General features: G+C 42.1%; 1 protein-coding gene across 1 annotated transcript in view; it reads left to right on the top strand.

Annotated features, from left to right (window-relative positions):
- The window catches only part of LOC144537155 (matrix metalloproteinase-16-like), an 87,705-nt gene that overhangs the window by 15,229 nt on the left and 57,925 nt on the right, over positions 1-14,551 (top strand). Inside the window, exons 2-4 of the mRNA XM_078280620.1 lie at positions 3,591-3,739; positions 5,045-5,167; positions 13,388-13,692. Coding sequence (XP_078136746.1) covers positions 3,591-3,739; positions 5,045-5,167; positions 13,388-13,692 — 577 coding nt within the window. The remainder of the gene's footprint in view (positions 1-3,590; positions 3,740-5,044; positions 5,168-13,387; positions 13,693-14,551) is intronic.

The following is a 14,551-nucleotide window of genomic DNA, read 5'->3' as shown; positions in this document are numbered from 1 at the left end:
GAACGGCAGTAGAGAACGACACGACGGGGAGAAGAGGAGAGAAGATGCAGTGCAGAGAGCAAGAGAACAAGTCAAGATCTTACAGTGTGTGTTGACACCCGCTGCTTCAAGGGATTTGAATGGATTATACAAAAATTATACCATACAGATAATTGTTAAGCATGCCTGTAATTGAGTGTGAATATATCACGTAAATGTTGCTTGAGGTATAATCAGATTTACAGTAATTAAACTGGGAGGATCTGGAAGGATGAACATAAGTTCTGAAAGTTTCAACTCTGATTTGTAAGATTTGAAGAATTAAAAGTAAGATTTGAATGTCTGCATTAACTGCTCTTCACGTGTAATGGTTGCTGGGTTACAAAGATGTAATTTCATTTTGTGCGCGCGCCTTTCCGAGATCCAACTCACCTCTGCTTCAGAGATTAAAACATGCCCTGTCAGCTATGCATGGTGGGATCTATGCTACTATTTTAACAGGGGAAAGATCTGAAATTGTGGGAGAAAAGCGGCTCAAAACAAACCAGACTTGGTAGGGTGTAACAGAGGGTCAATCGATCATTAAACACTAAATCATAGTTTATTCGTTTTTAAGCCTTACTTTCTATATGAATTTGACCTCATACCCTGTTCTCTGACCAGATTACTGTGCCATGCCGGATAAAAACCTGAACATATAAGTGTGTTCTGGTGATTTCTGGTATGGTCTTGTGATTTCTTCACCAAACAATCTCCTTTCATGGCTGAGCTCTCCATCAGTGTCATCGGGCTTTAGTGTGTGTGTCACTGTCCGTGTGAGAGTACAGCTTGTTTGCAAGTGTTTCATGTTTCAAGTGTATCTCTGTCTTTGTCTAAGCGTGCGCATGTGTTTGTGCATGTGTGTGTGTGCGTGTGTCAGATGACGGAGCTGTAGTTACAGTATCTGAGCAGCAAAACAAAAATGTTATTACCCACTCACCGAGTATGAGATCGAAAAAGAGAGGCAGTGGGAAATCTATGAAATAGACCAGAGCACCCAGCAGAGAAAGAGGAAAATTTAAAGACAATGAATGAGTGAAAAGGTAGAAGAAAGAATGACATATAAGGAGGAACCCTGGGCGTGCAGGAAGATGCAAAGACATGCGAACCATGACACATGCATAACATTTTGACATCTGCCATACTGACGAGAGTTGGGCATGATAAGTGATTGCTGCAGTGCCTTCCTACAGTCCTCGGGGGATGGGAGGTGGGGAGGCAGAGTATCAGGGATTTGTCAGTGTGCCAATCACAGCACAGATAAACTACAAAGATGAAGTCTGTCTCAGACTCTGTAGGATCCTCTCTCCTTATCCCTTTTAATGGAAGCATGACAGACTTATGTATTAGTGCACTTTGGGTTCTCTCTGTTATACATGTAGTAGTATAAGATTCAATATGGTGTAGTATCAAGATATCAGTTCATAATTCACTCATACTTTCTTAAGATGTTTCCTTGGAAAAAAAATGCCATTTGGTATTAAATAAATGTGTTCATTCATAATTATTTTCCACTTTTAAGGTTTGTATTTTGCGTTGTATGCTTGCCTAAAATTACAAATGTTCGGCTGTGTGTGCAGGTCACTAAAAGACTCTAGGTTACAGTTGCATTTAATTTTTTATCTTGATGCTAAGCTAAGCTAACCGTCAACAGAAATAAGAGTGGTGTCAAACTTCCCATCTAACTCTTGGCAAGGGTGATTTTTTTTTCCCAAAATCTTGAAGTATTCCTTTACCATCTACCAATAGCAATCCCCACATTATACCTTTTTATATATTGATATTAAGGAATTTGTTTTAAACACTGCAATATTGGAGTTATCGATATGTAAAATTACTCCTCACATCTATTCATATGCGCTTTCTCAGTACTGAGCTTTCAAAATTCAGTTAAATTTACAACAAGGATCTGCTTTGTACAATCAGTATTCAGCCATTTGGCGCTGCACATATCTACACAGTGTTCAGGTGCCTGGGCATTCTTCTAGTATATGTAGACACTGCGAGAAATGAAATGTTACTCACTAACTTTACCCATTCCCATGTTAGCTGAGTCTCCAAGCTCAATTGAACTTTTAGGCAGCCACAACTAAAAATCAGATCATCAGATTTCCATCTTTTACATTTGTAACAGGCGGCTTTTTTTGTCCCAGTTTGTAGCACTTGAATGAATATCTACAAACAGCCCGTCCAATGAGTTTCTTAAGAGCTCGTTGTTGCTGCATGGGGCCTGAGACGAGGCTCGCTCGCTGTAACACAAGCTGGAGACTCACATTTGTTCTATTGTTGAATAATGGTTTGCCTTTTATTGCATTATCCTCGCCCGCTCTCACCACGCTTCCCTCCCTGTCCCTGCGAATTTCATTCTCAGTGTGTATGCTATCCTGAGCAGCAGGCCTCCGGGATGACTGAAGCAGCTCCACAATGCGTACGAGAATAGCGCTCAGGTTTCACAGCACAGTGTTGCTGAGTGGATAAAAAGCTTTGAGGCAAATACGCAGCCCGACAGTTCATTGCGTCTTTGAGATTTATTGGCCAGTGTTTTTGTGTCATTTCTCTACACTTCAAACAATACCATTTATTTTTTATTGGTAGTATTTGCTTTTTATTGTTTTGTTGGCTTTGTGTTGCTAAATGCAGCAGTTGGCAAATCTGTTTACCATTTTTATGAAGAAGACTGAGTGAATACAGAGTGGCTGGGACTATCCAAATCCCTAAAGCCTCTTCTGTGGGAAAGCCCAGCCGATCCCCCATCTTCTCCCTGGTCCAAAGATCTGAGCTGGGATTCCCTCTGGCGGGATTTTATAGCGACACTGAAAGCTCTATTACACCAAAGCCTTTTTCCTGACAAGTCAAATGACATGATAACAGATGACATTCTGCGCTATAAACTCGTATAGAGATTTCACCCTATCTTCTCATTCCCTTTTTCCCCTACCAAAACGTCTTGGGAAAACCTGCCTTTAGATCGGTTATTTGCTGATCTTTTTCTTACTTTTGTATCTCTAGCTGTCATGTTAAGTGATATCTTAAAGGCCATTTAAATGGTTAAATAGACTTGACTCACTAACTCATTAACTATTACCCTCTCACCTGGAAACCCTTTACTGTATGTAAAGTAGAGCTGGACGATATGGAGAAAATCAAATATCACAATATGTTTGACCAAATACCTCAATACCGATATTTCGGCGATATTGTAGGTTTGACTATTGGTGCTTTCACAAAATATTTACACAATGAGATTTTTGATAAAGAATCATCAGTAATGTGGATATAATGACTAAGTGGGTAAAGGCAAATAATAGAACAGTTACAACAGTCTGGTGAGTTCAGAAAATGACATCACTGTACTGTAATCCAGTCTATTAAGACCAGGAAAAGACAACACTTGTCACAACACACTGTCATATTACGATACTATGATATCCAAAATTGAAGACGATATCCAGCCTCATATATCGATATGGATATAATATGGATACATTGCCCAGCCCTAATGTAAAGTAATAATGTCTCACCTTCCCCCCCTCTCTCTCTCTCTCTCTCTCTCTGCATGCTCTTGTCCACAGGCATGGCTCCAGAGGTATGGCTACCTCCCTCCTGCAGACCCCAGAATGTCGGTGCTGCGTTCTGCTCGAGTCATGCAGTCCGCTATCGCTGCCATGCAGCGCCGCTACGGCCTCAATGTCACAGGGTCTCTGGACAGCAGCACTATAGGGTGAGTCACACTTTAAATACCTTTTTAAAGATACCTCAATATGGGACTTTTGTTCACGATGAGTTTCTCCAAGACAGCCACGAATCATTCAGAAATCTTACAAGGACTGGTAAAAGAGTGTTAAGACTCACAAAATGGTGTAGACGTCTTCAAAATGTTTTGCATTCTGAAGGCAACCAGAGTTGTTTTGACAGACACCAAATTACCCTAACGTGGATTAAGTGGGGCATTTTCATTTGATCAAAGGGGCCTTTTACAGAGAGTACCCCTCTGTTGTCAGATCAAAGGCTGCAAAATGCCAAAGTATTAATACTCCTCGTACGATTTGTCAAACCTGAACGCAGACAAGCAGCAGTCAAGGAGAACGTTTAGTATTTAGAGAAGGAACTCACTTTTTTGTAACTACAACGACAAGAAGAGTCTTTCTGATGTCACCTGTTGTGCAGACATGGATGTAGTGGAGGGTAAACCCACCTGAGGCTTACATACTGTAAAATGTATGATCAAAATATACTTTGCATTAAGAATCAATGTGATATTAGAAATAAAACACATTAGATAACATACAGTATATGTAGTTAGTTATATGTTTGTTTTAAAACCAACTGTAGCTCAGATTATAGTTTTAACCCTGGGGCCTTAACCAGACATCCTTTTACCTGCAAATCACTAAAACCAGTGTTCACTGACATTTGTCTCCACCAACACTGAAATGCCAGCCGTGCTACCAATAGCAATGAGCTCAAATTGGCCACTGAACTGTAACGTGGCAATGTGGTGGCGAGCGGTGTGAATGCAGACTAACAGCTGTTCAACCACTGAGCTGAAACGGAGTGAAATGTGATAAGCTAACTGTGTTTCTTTCTCCTCCTCTGCTTCTCTTTGTTGATGTAGCGATAACACGATAAGGTGAGGCGTCTGTGTGTGTCACTCCTGAGTGAATATGTGTTCTTGTACAGTTTGGGAATAACGAGAAATTGCATCTGATCTGTGTTCAGATTTTGAATCAAATGAAGTGCATTCATGCATTATCATGTATGTGTTTTTGTATGAATCTCATCCGTCGCCTGCCAACACGTTGTCCTTTTAGAATTGCATCTACATACAGATGCACAGGGGGCTTGATTTGAATCATCGCACACTCATCAGTAAAGTCTGCCTCTGTTCATAAATGTAAAGAGCTACGAGAATTGGTTTCTAGTCATCATGTCGTCACTGTACATCACTTTATGAAAACTATTCACCCATAGCATAACAATCAATGTATCTTCAGTGTTGATTGGTGTCCTCTCATTTTTCCTGTAGGTGGATGAGGAAGCCCAGATGTGGCGTTCCTGACCAGATAGGAGGTGCATCCAGATTCAGTGTCAGGAAACGGCGGTACGCCCTTACAGGACAGAAGTGGCAACATAAACATATCACATACAGGTGGGTGGTTTTAAACATATCAAGATTATGCTGATCAATTTGTTAGCTTAATATAGAGGCGGTCTCAGTACAGCATTTTATAATAATCCAATTTCCCTCAAATTACCAAATCCAACCTGATATGCACTGAAAATCCCAGCGCCACACACACTCACACACTCGCACACACACACACACACACACACACAGACTCTACCCATTAACGGGACTTTTGTCATGTTGTGATACATCCGGTCAACAAGATTAACCCAGTCTTTGCCTACAGCCCCAAAGAAATAACTAACATCGTCTCACGCACACCCACAAACACAGGCATTTGCACACAAACAGGGCTTCAGGACTTAACCGGTGTCATTGACGTTTTCATTAAGATACACAGTCATTTGAGAGAGACAGAAAAAGAAACTGGCTGCTATCATTGTTTTCATGCAGTTCTGGCTTGTTTTTATCCTCTGCATCTGCCTTTAAAGAAACTTTTGACTGTATAGGTCCCTGTCTGTAGGCCTTTGTGCTTCAACATTTCCCCATTCCCTCTCTCGTGGAGCAAAGGGGAAACTACTGAAAACTATATTTGGACTTAAATCATGGACAGAAAGCTACACAACTACAGCTACACAACTAAAGTTCAACATTGCTTTAAGCCAAACTACAACCATCACACACAACACAGACCATGTTCTTCAAAGCTCGGACAGTAGAAGAACCAAGTTTATCCTCTGAACATGTACCACAAATGGGAAAATAGTGTACATGCAAGAGCCTTACATGCACCAGAGATCTCATCACCAATTTCATAATTCACAAACGCATTTTCTGGCATTTAGCTACATGAGTAATAATAATGTATAGGACAACATGTTATATAACATTCCCCTGTTGATTTGGTGAGGTCAGTAGCCCAGATTCTGTTATATTTCTACATACTATACCATTGCTTGCACCCAGCTCCATATTTCATGGGATAATCCTTAAGAAGTGGGCTTGTTTTTTTATTTTTGCTCTGCCCTGAGGATAAATGTATAAGCAGTATTGAATCCATGCTGAATATAATCTAGTGGATCAGCGACCTACAGCTGAAGTAAGAAGGACTGGATATCACCGATGGCAGAACTGTCCAGATTCGTGCTCTTTTAAAAAAAATGACACTGGGATTGGTTTTCGGAGCTAGTTTTTCACGAGTGCTTGGTTCATCTGTGACAGCACTGATTTGAAAAAGAAGAAAGTGAGCAGGCTTGATGAAGAGTGGAGGAGTAGATAGGTGGGATTGGGGGGGGGGCGGGAGTGTTGGAGGAGAAGCAGCTGCAGAAAGATAGGGATGAGCTGAGAGTAGAGGAGGAAACCCCAGTGGAAAGCAGAGGGTGCTCTCTGACAGATTAGGGTTATGTAAGAAGGTCGGAGCATTTTGTGTGTGTGTGTGTGTGTGTGTGTGTGTGTGTGTGTGTGTGGTAGGTACATAGATGTGTGCATTTTGAGTGTGTGTGTGTGGTACATAGATGTGTGCATGGCCCCCAGTCAGTAGTCAGATGTGCCTACACCTGCTCCTTTTAACTTCAATTGGTGCAATGGAGGTAGTTGGAGAATGTAGCACATTTTATATTGTCTGAAAACTGCTAACCCTTAACGGTTCTTTGTCGCATTTCCATATTAATCTTTACCATTTTGAGATATTAGTATCAAAATTAGGGATGTCCCGATCCGCTTTTTTGACCCCCGATCCGATTTTTTTAATATTAAATATCTGCTTATACCCGATCCGATACTTGTATTTGCTCAGATAATAGAGCTGCACACCGTTTTTTTTGTTTGTCTTAATCTTAATACATTTAACTTAGTGCAGCGAGTGAGTCTTTTCTCTCAACACCAACGCAGTTCTCTTTAGGATCCCAGCAAACCCCCAACCAAAAAATAAACAGTTTTAAGTTCCCCGCTGGACAACGAAAACTAAACTTAGTGACGCCTCTTGCGCTTAATAGTCAATCTTTGTTTTTCTTCTTGTGTTTACCAATGTCGGCTCCAGGGAATAACAGCCTGTAAGCGTGGTTTCCTGGTGGAATCACGGAAGAAGGATGGAGAATTGGAGTAAACTGTAACAGTTTACTGTTCTGTAAAAAAACAGGTGACTAAGAAAGACAGACTTTTTTTACTTGTTGCCAAGGGCTGGCAAGCTACGAGACGCTATATGGACAGACGCTGGTGGAGTGGCCACGCACCATGTTGGTTTGAAAGTGCCGGCATCCAGGCGGAGATTAAAGGAGGCGACCTGTACAAGCTAATGTATGATCAGAGTAAGGTAAACAGGGTAAATGCCGATCCCCGAACAGTTAAAAAAAGCCTAATCCGCTCTGATCCGATACTGTGATCGGGACATCCCTAATCAAAATTTAAAAAAAACAACAAAATTTAGACTTTTAGAATTTATTTTTGTAAATTTTTGGGCCATCGGTTATCATAATGTTGCACTAACATAGTGAAGTAGCTGAGATGTGTGAATGGTGACATTGCTTCAACAAACAGAGCAAGAAACAGTCAGACTATAGACAGGTTTCTAAATGCAAACACCACCTTGAGTCGCTCTGCATCAGCTTGCACAGTTGCACGGTGTTAGGGCTGCTACGTTAGCACTTGTTTAGCTAACTGCTTATAAAAGTATTTGGTAATTTGTTGTGGTGTCCAATGCCACCACAACAAATAAGGTGGAACTACATTTTAATTAAAAGTATTTTTTTTCTTCTTCTTTTTCAGTAATAATTTGCATTTTAACAAAAAGACTGAAATAGGTTTAGCCAACAAGTCTTACATTTTCAGCCCACCATATGAAATATAATGACTGCGTCGTTCCACTTTTTTCTGTGTCCTTTAAGTTAAAGTTGAAGTAAGAGGGAACACAATGCTTCCATATATGTGTCACATTTTCATAATTGAATCTGTCATATTTCTCCTGATGGCTAGGTTGGATAAGGTGCAACTGTCAAACTGCAGTGTTGTTTGAATCCAGCTTGAGGTCTTTGACTGAAGTCACTCTTTCTTCCCTGAAAACCTTCTTCATTCTTCAAACTGTAAGCTCAACGGTCCAGAAATAGTTGTCAAAAAACCAACTTTGGCAAGTATATAAGAAATGCATGGCCGCCCCAGGTGTGTGCTAGTTTCCATGTAGCAGTACTTGCTGTTGGGAGGCACTAATTAGCTTTGGCATCCCTACAGTTCTCCCTGCATGCAGGCACTATTATAGCACATGAGTTGCATCCGGAATCATTATTACCTCACAATGTGGAGTTTAATATTTTATATGGCCTCGGATTCTTTCATTTGTCATTTTGCAGCTTCTCCCTGCACGTGTTTCTCTCTTGCCCTTAAAATAGGACCTGCATACAATGAGATGGGTAATACAATCAAGTTAAACTATCTTTGTATTTCTCAAGAGGCCACAGTTGCTGCTAAGGCCTTTCATTGTCACCCCAGACAGAGCCAAAAAAAAGGACATGTATTCATGAAGAACCCTTGAAGTGCTACAACATTTATTCTCAGAGAAAACGTGCTACTCTCTTTGGGTCAGCTGGTATTGATTTGAAAGCAGGATTGTCTTGTACTTTGCAGATCTCCATAAACACTTCAAAAGATAAAAGAGCCATTTTGTGTTGCCTACATAAGTGGCCCAAATCAGATGGAGACTGTTTGCTTAGTCAACAGCCAACCATTCAACAACACTTCATGTTCGAGATTGCTTCTGTTATTCAAGAGTACTGGCAACTCTTGAGATGGGAGCATTTATTACTCACGCTTGTTTCAGGACAGTTGAGGACACACACATTTCCAAGCTATTATTCATCACAATTTATATCGCTTACAACAAATCAGATTACAATCAACAACAAAGCCCGTAAAACAGGATTGTTGTTGCTTTCAGCTCATGGCTCTTTTAGCGTCTTTCTGCTCATTGTTTTGGTTTAACGGCCCAAAACAGGCAGCTGTTTTCAGTAAGAAAGCTCTTGATTACCTGACCAGCACCAAACGGCAGACAGACAAAGTTAGTGACTAGTTGGTGAACATAGTGTAACATTTAGCAGTTTAGGAAACAGTTATTTTCCCTCAAGAGTTGGTGGAGACCAAAACAAGAGCTAAAAGAGGAGTGAATATTAGACTCCCATTCATCAGGAGGACAGATACACGACTCCAAATGAGCAATTTGCAGATAAATGTTTAGGTCTCTATACGTCATGTGGGGTGATGCTCAGCTGACCAAACTACAAAAAAGAGCAGTTGGATTCATCCTTCCAGGGGTACGTCCCAGGTCCATAAATTGTATTTAGTTTCCTTCACTTGCTTTCGTTACTCGCATCTTAAGGCTGATTCATGTTTCTGTGTTAGACACCGTGGGTACGTACGTAGGTACGTGGAGATACCGACCCTATGCCGTAGCCTGATGTGCAACTCTCAAAAATGTAACTACACTTCAGGGCGACACACGTCACTTGGCAGCGCACAGTGGAGACACTGTTTCTCCCACTATGCCTCAAGAGTCAGTACCCGCTCCGAAGCTAATCACTGTTATTATTTTATTTGATATAGCAACTTTTACAGACAGTCACAAAGTGCTTCACACAATAAACATTTATTGAAATACAGTAGGATCCAAACACTGTTTACAATGTCCTGAGAAAAAGTAGTGGTAGTAGTTAATATTTTGAACCGCAAGGGGTAGTTAAACGTGGGGTATACTCGCTGCAGCCGAGCTGTCGAGCGCCAGTGTGATGTCATGGGAGCGCTGTAACTGTTTATACTCGCACATGGTGGTCGCATCATGAGTTACAGTCTTCTCCTGAACAGAGGTGGCGCTAATGAGGAAAGGCTACTGACTTTGCTCTTTCTACGGACTAGAAGAAGAAGAAAAAGGTAAACAACGGCAGAACTGGCAGCAGCATTGACGTCAATGCTTTGATTTGATTCTATGACCTACTTGGTCGGATCAAGCCTTTCATTCGCCATAAAATAACTCATCTTAACCTAGTAAGTTTAAAAGAGAGACTTGCAGTCACTCTGAGAGTCCTGGCATCCGGTTACCCTCGAGCTCGTCCATGTTTCCTGTTTCGCGCTGCTGAAAAAAATAGAGTAGTGCCCTCTGGTCGCGCACTCAAAATCCTGGCGCACCAGCGAGATCTATGTCACATTGGCGAGCTCGGCTACGGCGACTGTAAAACGGCCTTTAGAGGGGCTCGTAGGGGAAGGAGAGTTTGACAGGTAGAGACCGGAAGTGACCGGGGGTGAGTGAGCACGGTATAAACTTCAGGCCACTTACGTAGGCTACAGCAAAAGTTCTGTGTGGAGCCTCCGTAGAACCATAAATCAGCCGTTAGTCTTTCCCACCGAGGAAGCATGGGAGAGATGAAATGAGGAAATGTGTTTTCTTCCGGGAAGGCTGCTCTCGTGTATCCTCGCTCATAGCTCCTCAGACATCCCTCCTCTATGCTCGCTGCTCGGGGCAGGAATAAGAGCTTTGAGACGAAGGCAGACCAGAACGTTCAGGTGAGGAGCGAGAAAATATTAAATAAGTAGTCTCGCTTTGCCAGACCATCCTCCAAGGCGCTGCGGAAGAAGGTCTGGCTAGTCCACACAGCATTCCGGGCTTTAAACCAATCACAATTGTCTTGGGCGTCGCTAAGCGCCAGACGGAGCAACGGTGCCTCTGCAAAATAACCTCAGGAAGGATCTTGTTTCGGTGGAACATGTGTACATTCAAATGTTGTTTTAGTCGTGCAACAGAAAACTCAGATTGGACGGATAGTCTAGCTAGATGTCTGGATTTACCCTGCAGAGATCTGAGGAGCAGTTAACCCTAGTCTTCATAAATCCACCGGAGTTTAAAATGCCAACACAAAGAAAGCAAAAGGAAATGAACATCGGCGAAAAGACATGCATCCGGTGGAATTTCCGGCGGCACCGGAGCAATCCCGGAAGTTGAACGTCGTGGATATAGACTATTAAATAAGAGACTTGGGATCCACCCCAGGTTCTCTTTGCAGATTTACCTGCCACACTGCTGTTGACTATTAAATTACTCCATCATTCCTGCCACCAAAAGCTCTGCTTCCTTTTTCAACAAATATATTTCTGATGGTTTGTTTTTGTAGACTTGTAGACTAGAATTACATAAAATCAATTTGTTCATGATAGGTGTGTGTGTGTGTGTGTTTTGTGTTTGTTTGTGTGTGTCTGTCTGTCAAAACAGAAAATCATTAGCTGAAAGTGCAAGTTTTTCCAAAACTTGTGAGAGGCAGAGCGTAATTAAAGCAAACACATCTTTGCTAAAGTGGTAGTGAGCTGTCAGCAAGTCCGTCATGAGAGAGCCAATATAGCAGTAGAGATGTAGAAGCAGTTTGTGGTCTGGTTTAAGCAATTAGAACATTTTAAATGAACATTGCAGGTTATTCAGTGCACTCTATTTATATTTCATAACCAGCCTTTATGCTTTCCTTTTCACTGAGTTTGATTCAATAATTAATCTGAGCTTACATACAATATTAATATGCTGTATATAAAAATGTGCCTTGCAGCAGTCTACCCACCATGCAGAAAACGATAAGAAGATAAGCAGAAGTCAATGACGTTCTGATAATATTTATTCCTATTATGGGAAATGACAGCGTGGGTTCAGTGCCCAGGAGGTGATCTGGCATCTCTCCAGCTACCACACTCTGTACTTCGGTCCGTACAGGGACTTGAACCGGCGACCCTCTGGGTCACAACCCAGCTCCCTACAGACTGAGCTACTGCAGGCTGGATGAGATGAAAACAAGGGAATTCTTGAAACGTCTTGAGCAGACTTGTGAAAAAGAAAAGGAAATTGGTAGAGCGCCGCTTTGCTGCACAATTTATTTACACACTGCACTTATCAACTGAACATCAGCCAACCAACTTCCCACCCAACTTGGACACTGCACTACAGACACAGGAAGACACAGAGTATAGTGTGTTTACAAGTGTCTAAGTTGGATGATGTGAACTATACCTATCCCAAGAGAGAGAGAGAGACAGAGACCCAATTTTAATAGAGCGTGACACTGAGATATTTTCAGAATGAAGTGGAGTGAGGTTTTTCCTGATTGCTCAAACCAGACTGGGACTCTCAGCAGGCAGTGGGCTGTTGATAATCCTTAATTAGAAAATAAATTCCAGTGGCAGGAAATTGTCCTCTCCACACCTGCAGCAACTCAAAGCCGGCAGGAGAGGACTCAGCTGTTTTCTCTCACAATTCGCTCCATTTAGTTCTCTGTTGGCGAACACGATTAGAGCGAAATGGCAGCATACCGGCAAAACAGTGATGGTGATGGATTTGATTTTTGGGGCATAGTGTGATCATGTAGATTGACATGCAGTAGTATCCTCTTTTTCCAGCCCTTGTGTTGGGAACATTTATACTAAACTAACTGTATTGGTTCTATCTCACTATATCTTATGCATCAGAGGTGTTGGATGCTATTTACTTTGTCCGATTAGAATCTAATATTTCAATTTTCCTCTGAGTGGACATCTAGCAGAATAAGCTACTCTTGGTGGGTTTGTTTTACCATATGCTCAGAGAACCCAATAGTCTTATCAGACCAATTTACAATATATTTTCTCATCCTGACAGTTGAAGGAGAAATCCCGATTCGAGGCTTACTGGGGCATATTGATAAGAGAAAATGATCTGGTTCAGTCAGGAACACTCTCGTCATAGATTTAACCATTTATAGTAACTAATGAAAATACCGTTATGCTTGACGCTGATGGCTCCACTCTTGATAATGCTCCCTGGACCAGCCAAGCCGCATGCTAAGCTGAGACAGGGAGCACCATCCAGAAACCCCCCTGGGTAAAAAAACGAGTGAGCCAAACGAAAGACATTGAAAACCATTTTAAACTTTGAGTCATGTTAGGACTCTGAACTAGGAAGGTGGAGGATGGGGTGGTGGAAGCAAAACGATGCCAGCAGCAGCAGTGAGTGAAGCAGCGTCAGTGTAGCAGGGATCAGTGAGGAGGGAGTCACATTTAAAAGGGCCGCCTTGATGTGAGAATGGCTGTGATTGGTGTGTGTCTGATAGGAACGATAATTCAATCAGCGGGCGTATGACTTCCGTGTCCTGCATGAAGTAACGCTAAGCCTAATTTGTGTGAATGTTTTTACAAAGACTTGTAGTGTTTTCCCAGTCTAAATTCTTCTCCCTGTATGTCGTGTCTCCGCAGCATAAAGAACGTGACACCCAAAGTGGGCGCAGAGGAGACCCACGACGCCATTCGGCGAGCCTTTGACGTTTGGCAAAATGTGACGCCGCTGCGCTTCGAGGCTGTGCCCTACAGCGAGCTGGAGAGGACCAAGAAAGATGTGGACATCACCATCATCTTCGCCTCAGGTTTCCATGGCGACAGCTCGCCCTTTGACGGCGAGGGTGGCTTCCTGGCCCACGCCTACTTTCCAGGGCCGGGAATAGGAGGCGACACACACTTTGACTCGGATGAACCGTGGACATTGGGCAACCCCAACCATGACGGTAAGCATTGATTAGTGTTTTTGGGGGGATTTTATGATGGCTTTACGTGGTCTTAGACACATTTTTGAGAAAAGATCTGTCAGCTAACTCACCTGGAATGGATTAATAAGTGCATGTAGAAGATGTACAGGGTTGATATTTAACAAGTAGGCTCTGTCCTGGTCACTCCCCATAAAGAAACAGTGGGGAGTGACTAGAATAACTTACCCCTAGAGGAACATAGACTCAGAGTTTACAGGTGGATGCTGAGGTGGAGGTTTGAAATACTTTATAAACAGCAGCAGCGGTAGCAACGAGTGACAGCAGCATAGCTTTCAGGTAGGCGTGTAGCAGCAGGCATGGCAGCAAAAGTGAGACCATCTACTCACACTGAACCACAGATTTTGATGCTCTGCTAGCAGGTCGGAGATATTGAAGTGTAATGCCTGCTTGGTATTGATTTTGCTAGTCAGTGTGCCGTAGACTTCCAGTCTGATCTGGTGTTTGAGGTCAGTTGAGGCTTGCTCAGTCCTCTCTCTTCGAAAACACCCGAGCCTACTAGCTACACATAGCACCTCTCACTCCACTGTAGGGCAGCATGATATGAGGAAAATATCCAATATGCGATAACGTTGAATATCGCCATAATGATATTACTTGCGATAAATAAACAAATATTAAAGTGTACTCAGTTCTGCCTTTCTGCTGCTTTTTAGTATTCTGCTGAAACACAACAAATTGCTTGTTGAATTGAAAACAAATGAAAGAAGATCATTTCCGACATTCTTTTATTGAACAAATTGAATATAAAAGGCACCACTAAAAAAAAAAGAATGACAGTTACATTTTAAAGTGCCGTTTTCTACTGCTTTATTATTTT

Source organism: Sander vitreus, chromosome 22 (assembly GCF_031162955.1).
Source record: "Sander vitreus isolate 19-12246 chromosome 22, sanVit1, whole genome shotgun sequence".
Taxonomy (NCBI): domain Eukaryota; kingdom Metazoa; phylum Chordata; class Actinopteri; order Perciformes; family Percidae; genus Sander; species Sander vitreus.
This window is presented reverse-complemented; position numbering and strand designations above follow the sequence as displayed.